We start from the raw sequence: 19,735 nt of genomic DNA on the forward strand, positions 1-19,735 counted from the left end.
AATATCCCAAGCTTTGAAACATCTCACAGAGCACTGGTCAATCCATCAACCAAAAATTGAAAGAGTATGGCACAACTGCAAACCTACCAAGACATGGCCCTCCACCTAAACTGACAGGCTGGACAAGGAGAAGATTAATCAGAGAAGCAGCTAAGAGGCCCATGGTAACTCCGTTGTCCACAGAACAACTATTAGTTGTGCACTCCACAGATCTGGCCTTTATGGAAGAATGGCAAGAAGAAAGCCATTGTTGAAAGATCGGTATAAGAAGTCCCGTTTGCAGTTTGTGAAAAGCCATGTGGGGGACACAGTAAACTTGTGGAAGAAAGTGCGCTGGTGTCTTTTTTTACTTTTTTTGGCCTAAAAGCAAAACACTATGTGTGGTAAAAAACGAACACTGCACATCGCCCTGAACACATCATCCCCACCGTGAAACATGCTGGTGGCAGCATCATGTTGTGGGGATAATTTACTTCAGCAGGGACAGGGAAGGAAGCTGGTCAGAGTTGATAGGATGATGGATGGAGCCAAATAGAGGAAAATCTTAGAAGAAAAACGGTTAGAGTCTGCAAAAGACTTGGGACTGGGGAGGAGGTTCACCTACAGTGTTAGAATGGCCCAGTCAAAATCCAGACTTAAATCCAATTTAGAATCTGTGGAAAGACTTGAAAATTGCTGTTCACAGATGCTCTTCATTCTGACAGAGCTTGAGCTATTTTGGAAAGAAGAACAGGCAACAATTTCACTCTCTGGATGGTAGAGACATCCTCAAAAAGACTTTTAGCAAAAGATGGTTCTACAAATTACTGACTCAGGGGGGCTGAATACAAATACACGCCACACTTTTCACATATTTATTTGTAAAACATTTTGAAAACCATTTATTGTTTTCCTTTCCCTTCACAATTATGTGCCACTTCGTGTTGGTCTATTACATAAAACCCCAATAAAATACATTTACATTTTTGGTTGTAACATGACAAAATTTGGAATTTCAAGGGGTATGAATACTTTTTCAAGGCAATGTATCAATAATTACTGTGTTCTCCTGGTGGGGGTGAGAACAAAATAGCTCCTCGAGAGAGATTCCCCTATCGACACTCACTGTGCTGATTGGGGGAATCAAGCGATTTTCTTTCCGGAAATCTGTGCCTTAGGCATTATTGAATTTACTTTGTTCAATTCAATGAGAGTTGAGGGCTACAAATCCTAGACATTCAGACTACTGGGTGACTTTCCCACACAGGTAAAATAGGAACTACTTACCTTCCTGTAGAATTGCTGTTGTCACGTTTCCTAATAGCTCAGATAATAAATGTAACTGAATATTATATTGTACAATTCCATGAAGGAGCATGCATTTTGTTGACTATTGTGCAGGGAAGTGCTCCTTCTTTAACCTCCCTGGCGGTATGATTATTTCGGATTTTAGGTGCTGAAAGCGGTACCATTATTTTGAATGGAAATTTGGCGTTTTATATTGTAAGCCTGCAATTCTTAGGAATAACTCACTGAAATCTGTTTAAACCAGTCTAGTAGACATCCCGGGTATGATAAAGTTTGAAACACAAAATCATAAATTATAATATAATAAATAACTGTAAATAATACAAAATAATATAATAATCATACATTTTATTCAATAAATTTTAGTAAATAATATAAGCAAAAACACTGACTTTTTTTTTGTCAAACAAGGGTGCAATATTGGTAGTCATATTGCTTCAGTAAACGTCTCTGGTATGGAAAATTTTAAAACATGGTACAGCACAAAGTCCAACATCACAGTCAGGACAGTAGAACCTTGTTTCTTTTCGAATTTTCCTTCCAGTGTCGTCACGCTTAGAGCAGCAAACGACACACATCCTTGTGGGTGCTGCTTTCTTTTCTGTTGGTGGAACGTGGTCCATAAAGTGCCGACCAGTCAAGCGTTCCGGGTTCACAACGCCAGCAGCACGACGGGCAGATCTGTTTACAGACGTTGGTGTTTGGTGCCTGAGGAAAATAAGTTCGGCAACTTTCCACACAAAGTCCGCATGAACAACAGGCTTGTCACTATTTTTTTTTAGAAGAATGAAAGCATTCCACAGGCACTGCTCCAGAAGGTGCCTGAAGATTTTTTTATAATATTTTTTCTGTTGCTTCCTCATGGCTGGGTAAAAAGTCATGGCCTGGTCAGCACGGTCAACACCTCCCATAGTATGGTTGTAGTCCATCACGACTTGGGGCTTCATGATGTCTTTTCCACCTTTTGTGTGTACCATGACAGTAGAGGTGTTGTGAATGGTACTCATTAGGCACACGTCTTTTTTGTCGCGCCATCTCAGTGCCATCATTTTTCCTTTTTGCCAGGCAACTATTTCTCCTGCCTTGAGCTTTTTATTGGCAAAGGTTGGTGGCAAGTCACGCCGGTTAGCTCTAACGGTCCCGTATGCGTCTGTTTTATGCTGCAAAAGGAACTCATAGAGTTCTGGAGAACTGTAAAAATTGTCTGTGGTTACACAGTAGCCCTGATTCAGCAGCGGTTCAATTAGAGTGAGCACGGAAGCGGTTGCCAGTCCATAGTTACTGAATGTCTCCTTGAACTTGGTTCCTTTCCCGGTGTAAAGTATGGAATTCCATATGTACCCAGTGCTGGATTCACAGAGCATGAATGATTTGATTCCAAAACGTGCCCTCTTGGACGCAATAAACTGTATCCAGCTGAGTCTTCCTTTATAGGCCATCAGACTTTCGTCGATACTGATGTCTCTGTCGGGTATATAGGTTTTCTGGAAATTTTTCTGAATCATCTGGTAAAGCCCCCAAATCTTTTTTAGTTTTGGTGCTGGATGAGAAGTCTCGTCGAATTCCTCATTATTTTCAAAGTGAAGATATTTCATTATAAGTGAAAATCTGTACTCCGACATGACGGTGCCAAAAAAAGGAGTTGCGAGCAATTTGTTAGTGGTCCAGTACCACTTCTGCAGGGGTTTACCAACCACTCCCTGTAGAATTATGAGGCCCAGAAACTTCCAGATGTCCTCCTTGGTTACAGGTTCCCACTTTCTGCTCCTTGCAAACCTCTGATGCGTAGCAGCTTGTTGTTCGTGGTACCTATTTGTCTCCATAACAATTTTTTCGATAACCTCATCGGTAAAAAATAGTTGGAGATATGCCAATGGGTTGTCATCCACATCCACTTTGATACCAGGTGTTCCAGTAAATGGAAATCTTGGGGGCGCTGCGTGCTCCGCACCGCAGTCAAGCGAGCACCAAGTCCGCACATCACTTGGCAAAGTCGCAGGATCGTCACTAAAATCGCTTTCCGTGCCTGACGACGAACTTCCCCACGAATCGCTATCACTCACTTCTGCAAGGGATTCTGCATCGCTGTCGCTGTTTTCAAACAGGTCGTATGCCACTTTGGAGGTAGAGGCGCGCTTTTTTGATGCCATGGTCGCTCTGCAGTTTACAGACACAAAGTATAGTAAAACTGCAGGCAGGGGCACTGGATAAAGCAATGGGGGCAAGCTAAGGTCAGTTTTCTTTTATTTAGTAATGTAATCCAATAGGATTACAATGTATCAGTGTGTTTGTGCTTTATACTTTTTGAATTTGGCGCTGGTTCCACCTCCCTGCGTCGCTACGCTCGCAGGGAACGGAAGCCAGGTCACACAGCGCATCGGGCGGAAGATCCGAACGCCGTACACAGCGGGGATACATCGCGGGAGCGCAGAGACAAGGTAAGCTATGTCTCTCTGGATCCAGCGATGCAATCCCGAGTGTGGCTCGGGGTTACCGCTAATGGTACAAAAATCTCACCCCGAGCCACACTTGGGAATACCGTCAGGGGGGTTAATATGATCAGTGTCTTATTTTCCCAAGATATTAGCTCTCCATATTTGTTACTGGTTCATAGCTTATGTATTCTATGAAAAACAAGCACTTGTTTTTTATTTTTATTTTATTTTTTATATATTTGATACAATAGCCTTTGTTTGAATAGATAACTGGATTGCTTTTCTATTTTCTATAGAATTTGTCTTCGTGACTTATTCTTATAAAATAAGAGATGTTAATAAGAATTATTTTCAGCATGTTGGTTATTTTCCATTCAAACATACACTGATCAGCCATGACTTCATGACCACCCACCTAATATTTAGTAGGTGCCACTATACAGCACATTTTTCTGCCAAAACAGCCCTGACCTGATGAGGCATGGATGGCACTAGACCTCTGAAGGTATGCTGTGGTATCTGGCACCAAGCTATCAGTAGCAGAACCTTTAAGTCCTGTAAGTTCCAAGGTGGGGGCCTCCATGGATCAGATTTGTTTTTCCAGCACATTACACAGATGCTTGATTGGATTGAGATCTGGAGAATTTGGGGACCAAGTCAATTCCACAAACTCATAGTTGTGTTCCCTTGAACCATTCTTGAATATTTTTTGCTGTGTGTTACTCTTCTGAAAGAGGACACTGTCATCAGGAAATACTGTTTTCATAAAGGGGGTGTACTTGGTCAGCAACAATATTTAGGTAGGTGGTACGTGTTAAAGTAACATCTGCATGAATGGCAGGACCCAAAGTTTCCCAGCAGAACATTGCCCAAAGCATCACACTGCATCTGCTGCTTTGAATTCTTCCCATAATGCATTCTAGTGCAATCTCTTCCCCAGGTAAGTGACGCACCCAGCACCAGAAAATATGATTCACGGGGCCTCCTTCTTCCATTGCTCTGTGATCCAATTCTGATGCGCATGTGTCCTATGGAGATGTTTTTGGCTGTGGACATGGGTCAGCATGAACACCCTGACCAGTCTGCGGCTATGCAGTCCCATACACAACAAACTACAATGCCCATTTTATCTGCTATTAAAACATCAACTTCAGGGATAACATGTTTACTTGCTTCCTAATACAGATGATACTCGAAAAATTTGAATATTGTGCAAAAGTTCATTTATTTCACTAATGCAACTTAAAAAGTGAAACTAATATATCAGATAAACACATTACATGCAAAGCAAGATAGTTCAAGCCCTGATTTGTCATAATTGTGATGATTATGGTTTACAGCTCATGAAAACCCCAAATCCACAATCTCAGAAAATTAGAATATTGTGAAAAGGTGCAATATTCTAGGCTCAAAGTGTCCCACTCTAATCAGCTAATTAAGCCGTAACACCTACAAAGGGTTCCTGAGCCTTTAAATGGTCTCTCAGTCTGGTTCAGTAGGAATCATAATCATGGGAAAGACTGCTGACCTGACAGTTGTGCAGAAAACCATCATTGACACCCTCCATAAGGAGAGAAAGCCTCAAAAGGTAATTGCAAAAGAAGTTGGATGTTCCCAAAATGCTGTATCAAAGCATATTAACCCCCCTGGCAGTATTCCCGAGTCTGGCTCGGGGTGGAAATTTTACACCAAAAGCGGTAACCCCGAGCCAGACTCGGGACCGCATCGCTGTATGCAGGGAGAGGTTTACTTACCTTCTATCTTGGATCCAGCGATGTCCCCCCGCTGTACGAGCGGCTCGTCCTCCGCTCGATTCATCACGGAGCCGATCTCCGTTCCCTGCGAGCATTGCGACACACGGGGACGGAGGACGGCGCCAAATTCAAGCCCAGTGTCCTGCATGTAGTTTTATAATATAAAAACTGTTCTTTATGCCTGGAAACTGGAGATTGTCCATAGCAACCAAAACTGTCCCTTTACATCAAAAATGATTTTAGACCAGCTGGAAAACAGCGATAATAAATTGGAATCACTCGCAGAATTGAGCGATAGCGATTTGTGGGGAGATCCGTCATCAAATACTGAAAAGTAATGACAGTGACAATTCTGCAGCTGAGCAAATTTCAGCGTTTTTGATTTGATTACATTATTGAATAATTTGTATTATTGTTATATTATTATTTGGTATAATTATTTATAGTTATTTATTATATTATAATTTATGATTTCATTTTTCAAACTTTATCATACCCGGGATGTCTGCTAGACTCTGGTTTGGACAGATTTAAGTGAGATATTCCTAAGAATTACAGGACTACATTATAAAACGCCAAATTTCCATGCAAAATAATTGTACCGCTTTTAGCACCTAAAATCCCAAATAATCGTACCGCCAGGGAGGTTAATAGAAAGTTATATGGAAGGGAAAGGTGTGGAAGAAAAAGGTGCACAAGCAGCAGGGATGCCCGCAACCTGGAGAGGATTGTCAGGAAAAGGCCATTCAAAAGTGTCGGGGACTTTCACAAGGAGTGGACTGAGGCTGGAGTCAATCCATCAAGAGCCACCACACACAGACGGATCCTGGACATGGGCTTCAAATGTCGTATTCCACTAGTCAAGCCCCTCCTGAACAACAAACCAATGTCAGAAGCGTCTTACCTGGGCTAAAGAAAAACAGACCTGGTCTGTTGCTAAGTGGTCAAAAGTCCTCTTTTATGATGAGAGCAAATTTTGCGTCTCATTTGGAAACCAAGGACCCACAGTATGGAGGAAGAATGGAGAGGCACACACTGCAAGATGCTTGAAGTCCAGTGTGAAGTTTCCAGTCTGTGTTGATTTGGGGAGCCATGTCATCTGCTGGTGTTGGTCCACTGTGCTTCATTAAGTCCAGGGTCAATGCAGCCCTCTACCAAGAGATTTTGGAACACTTCATGCTTCCTTCCACAGTTCTATTGGGAAGCTGGCTTCATTTTCCAGCAGGACTTGGCACCTGCCCACACTGCCAAAAGCACCAAAACCTGGTTCAATGACTGTGGGATTACTGTGCTTGATTGGCCAGCAAACTCACCTGACCTGAACCCCATAGAGAATCTATGGGGCATTGCCAAGAGAAAGATGAGAGACATGAGACCAAACAATGCAGAAGAGCAGAAGGCCGCTATTGAAGCATCCTGGTCTTCCATAACACCCCAGCAGTGCCACAGGCTGATAGCTTCCATGCCATGCCTCATTTAGGCAGTAATTGCTGTAAAAGGGGCCAAAACCAAGTACTGAGTACATATGCATGCTTATACTTTTCCGAGGCCCGATATTGTTCTATGTACAATCTTTGTTTTATTGATTGCATGTAATGCTCTAATTTTCTGAGATTGTGGATTTGAGGTTTTCAAGAGCTGTAAGCCATAATCATCACAATTATGACAAATCACGGCTAGAACTATCTTGCTTTGCATATAATTAGTCTATCTCATATATTAGTTGCACCTTTTAAGTTGCATTAGTGAAATAAATTAACTTTTACACGATTTTCAAATTTTTCGAGTATCACCTGTATATACCACTGGTTTTCAGATGACATTTTAACCAGTTGCCGACCGCCGCACGCCGATGTACGTCGGTACAATGGCACGGGCAGGCATAAGGACATACATGTACGTCCCTTGCCTCCCGCGGGTCGGGGGCCCGATCGGGCCCCCGCCCGGTGCCTGCGGCGGTCGGTTTTCGTCCGGGAGCGATCCGGGACGAGGGGGCGGCCATTCATTCATGGCCACCCCCTCGCGATCGCTCCCGACGAATAGAAATCCCCGGTGACATCACTTCCTCTCCTGTAATGTAAACACAGGAGAGGAAGTGATGTATTCTCTCCTCCGTGTCGGTATTTTTCGTTCCGACACGGAGGAGAGCGGATCGGTGAGTTGCACCAACACTCTACACACACAGTAGAACATGCCAGGCACACTCACACCCCCCCTTTACCCCCCGATCACCCCCCCAATTACCCCTGCCCCCCAGTCACAGTGACACCAATGTCATTTTTTTTTTTTTTTTTTGCATTGGTGTCATTTGTGACTGTAATAACTGTTAGGGCAGTTAGGGTTAGCCCCCTTTAGTTCTAATGTACCCCCCTAACCCCCCCAATAAAGGTTTAACCCCGTGATCACCCCCCGTCGCCAGTGTCACTAAGGCTGGGTTCACATTGCAGCGGTTTATGAGAACGAATGTGATTCGCACCGCACTGCAGTGCAAATCACATCCGATCTCTGTGCCATTCGAGTTCAGCCATTCGCCGCACCCGCCACACCCGCCGCAAATTCGCACGGGACCCTTTTTTTGGCCCGCAGCAGAATCGGATCGCATGGGTGTTCACACCATGCGATCCGAGTTTGCAGATCGCACTGCGATATGCGAACTGATCTGGGGGTGTCATTAACATTTCACTGACACTCCCAGCAGTTCGCATAGGGCAGTGTGAACTGCCGCCGGGAGGCATGCGATGCGGGAACCCGCCGCGGATTCGCGGCGTTTCCGCATCGCTCCAGTGTGAACCCAGCCTAATAAGCGATCATTTTTCTGATCGCCGTATTAGTGTCACAGGTGACGCTAGTTAGGCAGGTAGGTATTTAGGTTCGCCGCAGCTTTTTATAGCGCCAGGGACCCCCATATACTACCGCATAAAGCCCCCTGATTGCCCCCTAGTTAACCCTTTCACCAGTGATCACCATATAACTGTTACAGGTGACGCTGGTTGGTTAGTTATTTTTTTATAGTTTCAGGGCACCCGCCATTTATTACCTAATAAAGGTTTAACCCCCTGATCATCCGGCGGGTGTCATTTGTGACTAATAACTGTTAGGGCAGTTAGGGTTAGCCCCCTTTAGTTCTAAGGTACCCCCTAACCCCCCCAATAAAGGTTTAACCCCGTGATCACCCCCCGTCGCCAGTGTCACTAAGGCTGGGTTCACATTGCAGTGGTTTATGAGAACGGATGTGATTCGCACCGCACTGCAGTGCAAATCACATCCGATCTCTGTGCGATTCGAGTTCAGCCATTCGCCGCACCCGCCGCAAATTCGCACGGGACCCTTTTTTTGGCCCGCAGCAGAATCGGATCGCATGGGTGTTCACACCATGCGATCCGAGTTTGCAGATCGCACTGCGATATGCGAACTGATCTGGGGGTGTCAGTAACATTTCACTGACACTCCCAGCAGTTCGCATAGGGCAGTGTGAACTGCCGCCGGGAGGCATGCGATGCGGGAACCCGCCGCGCATTCGTGGCGTTCCCGCATCGCTCCAGTGTGAACCCAGCCTAATAAGCGATCGTTTTTCTGATCGCTGTATTAGTGTCACCGGTGACGCTAGTTAGGCAGGTAGGTATTTAGGTTCGCTGCAGCTTTTTATAGCGCCAGGGACCCCCATATACTACCGCATAAAGCCCCCTAATTGCCCCCTAGTTAACCCTTTCACCAGTGATCACCATATAACTGTTACAGGTGACGCTGGTTGGTTAGTTATTTTTTTATAGTTTCAGGGCACCCGCCATTTATTACCTAGTCTCACTAGTGTACCCCTAAATTTAGGGGTGTCTACTTTCCAAAATGGGGTCATTTGGGGGGGGTTTGTGCCATCTTGGCATTTTATGGCCTTCAAAACTGTAACGCCCTTAGAAAGCCTGAAGGCGGTGCTTGGTTTTCGGGGCCCCGTACGCGGCTAGGCTCCCAAAAAGTCCCACATATGTGGTATCCCCGTACTCAGGAGAAGCAGCAGAATTTATTTTGGGGTGTCATTTCACATATGCCCATGGCATGCGTGAGCAATATATCATTTAGTGACAACTTTGTGAAAAAAAAAAAAAAAAAAAAAAGTTTGTAATTTTCCCGCAACTTGTGGCAAAATATAAAATATTCCATGGACTCAACATGCCTCTCAGCAAATAGCTTGGGGTGTCTACTTTCTAAAATGGGGTCATTTGTGGCGGTTTTGTGCCATCTTGGCATTTTATGGCCTTCAAAACTGTAATAGGTAGTGAGAAGTGAACTCAAAAATTTACGCCCTTAGAAAGCCTGAAGGCGGTGCTTGGTTTTCGGGGCCCCGTACGCGACTAGGCTCCCAAAAAGTCCCACATATGTGGTATCCCCGTACTCAGGAGAAGCAGCAGAATTTATTTTGGGGTGTCATTTCACATACGCCCATAGCATGTGTGAGCAATATATCATTTAGTGACAACTTTGTGTAAAAAAAAAAAAATATATATTTTTTTGTCATTATTCAATCGCTTGAGGCAAAAAAATAAAATATTCAATGGGCTCAACATGCCTCTTATCAATTTCCTTAGGGGGTCTACTTTCCAAAATGGGGTCATTTGGGGGGGTTTTGTACTGCCCTGCCATTTTAGCACCTCAAGAAATGAGATAGGCAGTCGTAAACTAAAAGCTGCGTAAATTCCAGAAAACGTACCTTAGTTTGTAGATGTGACAACTTTTGCGCAAACCAATAAATATACAATTATTGACTTTTTTTTTACCAAAGACATGTGGCTGAATACATTTTGGCCTAAATGTATGACTAAAATTGAGTTTATTGGATTTTTCTAATAACAAAAAGTAGAAAATATCATTTTTTTTCAAAATTTGCGGTCTTTTTACATTTATATCGCAAAAAATAAAAATCGCAGAGGCAATCAAATACCATCAAAAGAAAGCTCTATTTGTGGGAAGAAAAGGACGCAAATTTTGTTTGGGTACAACATTGCATGACCGCGCAATTACCAGTTAAAGCAGCGCAGTGTCAAATTGTAAAAAGACCTCTGGTCATTTACCAGCAAAATGGTCCGGTCTGAAAGTGGTTAAAGAGATAATCAATGCTATTCATTTAACCTGTTGGTGATCATAAAATTATGGTTTATCAGTGTATGAAAATATAAATTAATGTTTTTTTGTTCAATTTGAATTGATCAATTTTTAAATAAATAGAAGAAGGGATACAACAGTCAAGAACGGGGGGAGGAGTGCATGTGTTGCATTACACAAATAGAATACAGCGAAACTGGGGGTTGATTTACTAAAGGAAAATCCACTTTGCACTACAAGTGCCCTGAAAGTGCACGCGGTGTAGATCTGTGAGCGAAGATCTGAAATGAGGGGAAGCTCTGCTGATTTTATCATCCGATCATGTGCAAGCTACAGTGCTGTTTTTTATTTTCCTTACATGTACCCCTCAGATTTGCAGTGACTGCACTTCCAAGTGCACTTGTAGTACAAAGTGGATTTGCCTTTAATAAAAAAAACCCTGGGAGTACATCTTAAATATGCTGGTTTGATGGCCTGGAAAGCATAATAGGATTGTCTAGTGATGGTTGAACTTCAAACAAGTATAAATGCCAGCGCTAACCCTCTTACAATTGTTCAAATGTCCCAATATTCAAACTTTAGAGACTTCAAATAATGAAAGTTTAATATTCTTAATTCGATTTAAAGTTGCCTTCCAATTAATCCATCCACCTTCACACAATCAAAACCCAATGCAGTGAACTCATTTCAAGCCCGATATTAGTAATCACTTGTAGCCACCAGATGTTTCAACCTTTCAATACATCAAAAGTGTGAACGGAAGGCAATATTTTCATTATGAAGCTAAGAACACGGGGACCTTAAACTAGAAGGAGTAAATCTCAAAACTAATCTTAGAAAGTATTATTTTACTGAAAGAGTAGTTGATACTTGGAATAGATTTCCAGCAGAGGTGGAGAATCAGTCAACAGTAAACAGTTTCAAATATGCTTGGGACAAACATAGACGTACAGTATACTAATATAAAAATAGATAGAAAAATAAATAGAAGAAGGGGCAGGCTTGATTGACCAGTTGCTATTTTTTCTGTTGTCACTCTTTTATGTTTCTACGCTACACTCAAGTGTGACGGCTCAAAGTTTTTCCCAAGTTCTGTCACTTATGCTGTAGTGCTTGCTCTGTATGTAAATTTGCAAAATCCTAAACATAGAAATATAAAAAATAATAAATACGCTGAATATTAACATTGCATATGCTGTATCAACCCATACAGTTATTCAGTTGTAAACAATCACCTTGTAAAACAACCTATTCCAGGGGTAGGCAACCTTTTGAGCACAAAAGAAATTGAGCGTGCTGATTTTATAACAAGAAAAATTAAACTTCACATTCTCAATCTCGAAAAGGATTTTTTATAAAGTAAATGCTGTAAACTACTTGAGTAGTAGTGAGATATTAACACTCTGCACATCTGCCCCACCTCTGTACCCCCATGCTCTTCTGTCTCGCCACTAAAACCACCTGCACATCTGCTGCACCACTGTAGTACCCTGCACATCTGCTCCAACCTCTGTTCCCCCCTGTGCATCTGCCCCACCACTCTATCACCCTGCTCTTCTGTCCGACCACTGTAAACCCCTGTTAATCTGCCCCACCAATGTACCCCCTTTCTCATCTGCCCCACCACTGTAACCCCCTGCACATCTGCCCCACCACTGTAATACCCTGCACATCTGCCCCACCACTGTAATACCCTGCACATCTGCCCCACCACTGTAATACCCTGCACATCTGCCCCACCACTGTATTACCCTGCTCATCTGCCCCACCACTGTACCCCCTTGCTCATCTGTCCCACCACTGTAAACCCCTGTACATCTGCCCCACCACTGTACCACCCTGCTCTTCTGTCCCACCACTGTAACCCCCTTTCTCATCTGCCCCACCAGTGTTCCCTCTTTCTCATTTGCCCCACCACTGTACCTCCCTGCACATCTGCTCCACCGCCGTACCCCAATGCTCCTCTGTCTCACTGCTGAACCATCTTCCCATCTGTCCCAACACTGAACTTATCTGCTCATCTGCCCCGCCACTGTAACCCCCTTTCTCATCTGCCCCACCACTGTACCTGCTGCACATCTGTTCCCCCTGCTCTTCTGCTGCACTGCTGTTACCCCCTGGTCATCTGTCCCACCGGTGTACCTCCCTTCTCCTCTGCACATCTGCCCACACCACTGTACCTCCCTGTACATCTGCCCAACCTCTGTACCCCCCTGCTCTTCTTGCCAATCACGGTAACCACCTGCTCATCTGTCCCACGAATGCACCTCCTTTCACATCTGCCCCATCGCTGTACCCCCCTGCTCTTCTGTCCCACCGCTGGAGCATTTTCTCATCTAGCTCAACACTGAACCCCCGCGCTCATCTGTCCCACTACTATAACCCCCTGCTCATCTGCCTCACCACTGTAACTCCCTGCTCATCTGCCCCACCACTTTACCCCCCTGCACATCTCTCACCTCTGTACCCCCCTGCTCTTTGGCCCCACCTCTGTTCCCCCTGCTCTTCTGCCCCACCACTGTAACCCCCTGCTCATCTGTCCCACCAAGACACCTCATTTCACATCTTCCCCACTGCTCTACCCCCCTTTTTCTGTCCCGCCACTTAACCCCCTTTTCATCTGTCCCATCACTCTAACCCCCTTCTCATCTGGCCCAACACTGAACCCCCCTGCACATCTGTCCCACTACTGAACCCCCTTCTCATCTCTTCCACCACTGTACCTCCCTGCACATATACCCTACCACTGTACCCTCCTGCTCTTCTGTCCCACCTCTGAACCTCTCCTGCTCATTTTCCTCACCGCTGTACCCTCTTCTCATCTATAATATGTGTGATATGCAGAGAGGTGAAAGGAAGCAGAGATGAGACACATCTACCAATCATCCTGCTGATCCACCTCTCGCATCCAGCCCACGGGATGTATGTGATGTCACATACAAGCATTTGAAATGGATGCGCAATGATGAGCTCAGGTCAGGGGCATTTTCTGTGTGCAGGATCATAAGTTGGGCCCCCGCAGCTGAGAAAAAGTGCAGCGCTCTGCGCCTCAGTAAAAAGTTGGGTGTGATTTTCATTGCGCTGAATACTGGCCATGGCTTAAAGGAACACAGAGTGCAGGGGTTCAGTGGTTAGTGACGCAAAGGTTCAGGAATAATTTCAACAAAGTTCCCAGAAGCTCAACAGTAATTCCACAACCTGTCACCTGATTGGGGTTTTCTCAGTCACAGTGAAATACCTTATTTCTGAGATTGGTAGTGGCAACCAAGTGAGTCATCTTCCTCCAGATGGTGGGCGGGGCTAGCAGGACTGTGATTGGCTGTAGCAGTGGCCAATGACAGTTCTCCTCCTCCTGAACACAGGGACCCCCCCCCCCCCCAGCAGAACTGCACCCAATCTCTTCCCCATCACATAAGCTGAGGATCGCAGCTACAGAAAAGTTATAGAACCAAATGTTTCCCATCTTTTACAATATGTGGGGGCACAGTGCCTCCCTCTCGGTGCAGCGTGGGGAATTCTGAGTCTGGAATGCATTAGTGTATCCCTGACACTTCCCTGCGCTGCTCTTCTGAAGGGGGAGGGAGTCGAGTGCCGACAAAGAAGTTGCCTACCCCTGACCTCTTCAGTTTAAAATAGAAATGAAAGGCAAAATATTTGGGTATAGATATTAAAAAAAAAATCGTAAATACCTTTTTTCCCCATTTTTTTTATAAGTGATCACATTTCCTCTGTTATCCACTGCATAAGAGCTGGGGGAGGAGAAGCAACAGCACACTGATTTTCCCAGTGAATGGCTGTGCAGCGGGGGCATGTCAGGACAAGTCTAATCATTGGAGGAGAGCAAGCTGAGTTCCCAGCACAGCTAGAGAACCAACCACTATGTTATCTCCTGCTTAGTGTGGTCAGTTTTTAATAGGAAAGCAGAGGGATTGGCAGGAACACCAGGGATTTTACACAAAGGAAGCAATACAAAGAGAACAGGATACTTTCTCATACAACTACATGGTACAGCAGGCGCATACCAGGAATATGAAATGTTGGGGTAACAAACACTTAAACCAATATGCCGAGCAGCCACCGTCATTTGACAGCGGCAGGTTGGCTCCTCTACGCAAATCGGAGTAGCTGTACAGCAGGCGATTTAAGGGGTATAGTGGGCGCGTGCATGCCTAGCGCATGACGTAGGAGCTACTGTGCGTTCCCGGTGGCCACGATGTCCACCGGGCACCAGAGGTCGCTCCTGACAGAGACAGAACAGAGGTCTTCCAATATAAACAGACAGATCTCCATTCTGTCAGGGGTGAGGAGACAGATCTGTTGTTCCTAATGCTTAGGAACAGCAATCGGTCTCCTCCTCCAGTCAGTCCCATCCCCCCACAGTTAGAAACACACTTGAGGGAACACATTTAACCCTCTGATTGCCCCCTGTTAACCCCTTCCCTGCCAGTGACATTTACACAGTAATCAGTGGCTATTTTTTAGCTCTGATCGCTGTATAAATGTCACTGGTCCCAAAAAAGTGTCAAAAGTGTCCGATCTATCTGCCGCAATGTTGCAGTCCTGCTAAAAAATGCAGATCCCCGCCATTACTAGTAAGAAAAAAATAATTATAAAAATGCTATTAATCTATCCCCTATTTTGTAGAAGATATAACTTTTGCTCTAACAAATCAATATTCACTTATTGCCATTTTTTTAAAACAATAATATGTAGAAGAATACATATTGGCCTAAACTGATGAAGAATTTTTTGGGGGATATTTATTATAGCAGAAAGTAAAAAATATTGGGGGTTATTTACTAAAGGTAAGTCTACTTTGCACTGAAAGTGCACTTGGAAGTAAAGTCGCTGTAGAACCGAGGGGGACATGCAGGGAAAATAAAAACAGCATTTTAGCTTGCACACGATTGGATGATAAAATCAGCAGAGCTTCCCCTAGAGTGACTGCACTTCTAAGTGCACTTTCAGTGCAAAGTGGATTTGCCTTTTGTAAATAACCCCCTTTGTGTTTTTTTTCAAAATTGTCGCTCTTTTTTTGTTTATAGCGAGAAAAGTAAAAAACATAGAGGTGGTCAAATACCACCATAAGAAAGCTCTATTTGTGGGAAAAAAAGGATATTGATTTTGTTTGGGTACAGCTTCACACGACCACACAGTTGTCAGTTAAAGTGACGCAGTGCCGGATCACAAAAAGTGGCCTGGTCAGGAAGTGGGTAAATCCTTCCGGGGCTGAAGTGGTGAAACACAATTTTTTTCGTGATAACGGTTCTGCTTTTGGCAAGTTGGTAATGCTTTAAAGTAACAGTATGGCACAGATAAATCAAGATCTTTACATTTTGAATTCTTTTTCTCCCTACAGTTCCTAGAGAAGGTTGGATTTGTAAAAGTTCAAGCTCAGGATCGGACTGAACAGTTTGTACAAGTTCTGAATAAAGAACTTGCAAGGACACAGGAAATCAAGAAAGAATTCATAGAGGTATAATAAAATGGACTAAAACCCTAGAAATAAACGTATTCACTATTTCGCAGGCAATCCAAAGCGGCTGAATTTTTTTATCTCTCTTTTATTCTTTTGCAGAGTTTTTCTGAAGAGGATTACAACTACATCATTGATGGTTGGAAGGAAAAACTTAATCGCTGCAGTTTAGGAGATCAGCGCTGGGGTTTGTTCTATGCCGAGAAACCTCCGGAGATTGTTCCATAAATCTTCTCTTTAATTCGTCATTTTGGATATTTGAATAGGAATTTGTTTCTATGTTTACATGGTTTTTCTAAAATTAATGACATGGATTGATTTCTGTGCCTTTTTCTTATGTATGTTTACTCCAGTGTTTCTATAAAACTTTATAGGCATTGTATAAAAGGCATACATAGCATAAATGACAACATATCTCATGGTGATATGGGCGTGGTTTCAGTTATAATTGGAAAGTATAACTGTAATTTACGAAAACTTAATGCTATTTGCAAGGTAAAATTTAAAAAAATTGAAGCATTTCACCCTAAGCCTTTAGTCTAAAAGGATTCTCATTTATGAGAATGTCTACCATATGCATCAGTTATCGCTGTGACATAAACCAACCTAGTCTTGGCTTAAAAGATTACATTCAATGCTGCTGATGTGAATGAGATCCAGGCTACTTATCTTTTTAAGGGTTGAAAACAGAAATGTTGTCAAGAAAGGCTGTGTGATTTGTAACTGTTAGATGTAGTTTATGTTACCAGTAGTAGCTGTTCACAGTTACCATTTTGTCAAAAGACCACTGTAAGAATCTGCATTGCTGCTTTAAATAAGGTCTTTAAATCAAGAAACCCCTTATCTCGCCCTAAATCCTCTATGCAATGTAAGTATTTTATGCCATATTCTCAGAATTAGCATCTGACTTTTGTTATTTTGCAGAAATGTAAATCTTTAACTTTTATTCTGACTGTATCTACCTCACTTGTAGTGCAATTGGGAAAGATGTTCCCTGCCATAAACCAGCTTCATTGTAATTACAAATGTCACGAAAGTTGGATAGGTGACTAAAGTTTCCAATATTAATCATAATCCTCATCAGCCATGATGAAAAAGCAAAGCGAGGTATTTGATTTCCATTATGTATACGTTTTACATAATGCACCAAGAAAAGCACTTTTCCATGTGAAGAACACTTTGGTAAAATCTATAATGGATGGATAAACAATGTAGAAGTTTAACTTCAGCTGAAAGTGTTAATCTTTTTTCAGAATAAAAAACTGTTTTGTGATTTGTGTTATGTGTACTTTTGTAGCACTACAAACATTGGGGATTATTTACTAAAGGAAAATCCACTTTGCACTGCAAGTGCACTTGGAAGTAAAGTCGCTGTAGATCCAAGGGGGACATGCAAGGACAATAAAAAACAGCATTTTAGTTTGCCTATGATTGGATGATAAAATCAGCAGAGCTTCCCTTCATTTCAGATCTACCCCTTAGATTTACAGCGACTGCACTTCCAAGTGCACTTGCAGTGCAAAGTGGATTTGCCTTTCGTAAATAACCCCCATTGCACTTAAACCATGCCTGTGTAGCTGCTGTGTGCAATGGTGGTCAGCTAGTGGTGATAAAAAATAGTTTTCTGTCAAGTCATTGGGGGTTATTTATTAAAGGAAAAGCTCAGGTTTTTATTGCCGTCTTTGCCCCTGTTAGGGAGATTCAACCTCTCCACTTGTCCTGTTTACCTATATAATGGAAAGTGAAAGCGTAGGACTCCAAACATTTGTTCCAAAATCTACAGGAAACGGGTTTGACATTTTGCCAGAAGGATCCTCTTAAAGAATTTAATTCATCATAACATCTTTTCACAAATCAAAGTCACCAAAAATAAATAATAAGAACCTCGGAGGAGAATGTGAAAGTGAGTGCCTGCCAAGAGCTGGCCACCCCCAACAGGAGATTGCCCACTTCCCTGTGAACCTACCATGTTTGCAGCAGTTCAGCTGAACCTGGTGTTCACAGGATCCTTCTGCTTATTTGTGGTACACATCTGTGCGGACAACCAGCTCCTCTTCCCCCTCTAGCTCTAGATGTGACTTCAGCCAGGACTCCACTGCAGTGCTCTAACCTTGGTTTTCCATAGGCGTACATCAGCAGCATATGTGACAAAATCTTGAATGACATTGAGATCTATACTGTCCCATGTTCCCTCTGGCCCCCAGATTGAGGGCAAAGTTCCAAGGCTCCTTCCAGCCAGTTCTGGCTTCTGCTCTGTACTAGTAGGGAAGCTGGAGCCAGTTATGCATTGCTTTGTTAAGACCATCAGATGCCCTGGGCAGCCAGAGCTGGCAGAATGACTTCCGCATCTGCACCACCACTCTGGGAGCTTGTGAGCAAGCAGGACTGCACATTTCTGCAGAGCCGTGGCCCCCATCTGTTCCAGTAGCCAAATTCTAGCTGTCAGAACAGACAGTAAACCAGGGCCTGGCAGGAGGAAGGTTGCGGTCCAGTGGTTGAGAACTATTAGCCGAGACTACACAATATGATCAATATGAATACCCCATGTCTTATTACAGATTCTCATTTACACTAAGGCTGATGACACACATGTGACATGAAGATTTTCATTCCTATGAAATTGCTTCCTTTGTAGCTTAGGCAGTGAGGTGTCACTCGCATCACTAGCTATTGAAATTTAGCAACATTTAGGCCAGTGACAGAACACTTGGTGTGTGTGGCTACAGAGGGAGCAATTAAAGAGATAGCTTTTAGACCCCTTTCACACTGGGTGCGGTTTTCAGGAAGTTTAGTACTGGAAATAGCCTCTGCTAAGCGCCTGAAAACCGCATCCCATTCAATCCAGTGTGTCTTTTCACACTGAGGAAGTGCGCTTGGGACGTTTCCCGAAAATCCTGCAAGCAGCATCTTTGGGGCGGGTTGGGAATGCTGTATTTAGCGCTCCCAAAACGCCATGCCCATTGGAATTAAATTTGGAAGCGCTGCAAAACGGGAGTTTTTAACCCTTTTTTGTTGGTTAAAAGCAACCGCTGGTGGCTGAAAAGAGGCGCAAAAGCGCCGCTTAAACAGTCCTAAAATGAGCTGCGCTTTAGTGCTAAGGACCGGAGCTTTCAGTGTGAAAGAAGTCTTTGAGCGATCCTGCCGCTGGCAATTTGTCGCTAGCAGCAGAATCGACAACATGTCATCAGTAGCTACTGGCAGCCAGTATGTCAAAAGCAATTTTGTTATGGGCACCTCTTTTACTGCTTGTACCCTAGAAGAAGTAAGTGAAAATTAAAGTATCACTGACAGTGCTCCACTGTGTTCTTGCAAGTACACAACCTCAATCACATTAAAGTGTAACTTAAGTCAGAAAATTAAGTCCTGCTAGATCACTTCAGGCTGTCCCCATTGGCAGGTATATCTATGTAAAACATTAAAAATAAATGCCTATACTGCTTCAAAATCCAGTAATGGGCTGTCTCACCCTACTCTGCACATGCTCTGTTGTTCTCCATTTTTAGGCACTGCTGAGTTTGTAGAGGCTGATCTGCTAACAGCCCTAAAGCGGAATTAAACCCTCTTACCCTTTACAGCAAAGGAAGATGCTTCTGTTTGATCTGTAACTGCCATGTTGCTGCACATGTGATCAGTTATCACATTTGATGGTTTGACGGTTTGGTTGAGGACAGCCTCGGCATTCCAGGACT

The 19,735-nt window shown here is 43.5% G+C and overlaps 1 protein-coding gene across 3 annotated transcripts in view; it reads left to right on the forward strand.

Annotated features, from left to right (window-relative positions):
- The window catches only part of LOC143933399 (uncharacterized), a 40,949-nt gene extending 23,630 nt beyond the window's left edge, over positions 1 to 17,319 (forward strand). For all 3 annotated transcript variants that reach the window (XM_077456301.1, XM_077456292.1, XM_077456283.1), the window contains 2 exons: positions 15,930 to 16,046; positions 16,149 to 17,319. In XM_077456301.1, coding sequence (XP_077312427.1) covers positions 15,930 to 16,046; positions 16,149 to 16,274 — 243 coding nt within the window. In that variant the 3' untranslated portion in view covers positions 16,275 to 17,319. The remainder of the gene's footprint in view (positions 1 to 15,929; positions 16,047 to 16,148) is intronic.
- The last annotated feature ends 2,416 nt before the right edge of the window (positions 17,320 to 19,735 follow it).

The sequence above is a fragment of the Lithobates pipiens genome, unplaced genomic scaffold, assembly GCF_037356315.1.
Source record: "Lithobates pipiens isolate NorthernLeopardFrog02 unplaced genomic scaffold, aLitPip1_a1.2 Scaffold_10, whole genome shotgun sequence".
In the NCBI taxonomy this organism is placed as follows: Eukaryota; Metazoa; Chordata; class Amphibia; order Anura; family Ranidae; genus Lithobates; species Lithobates pipiens.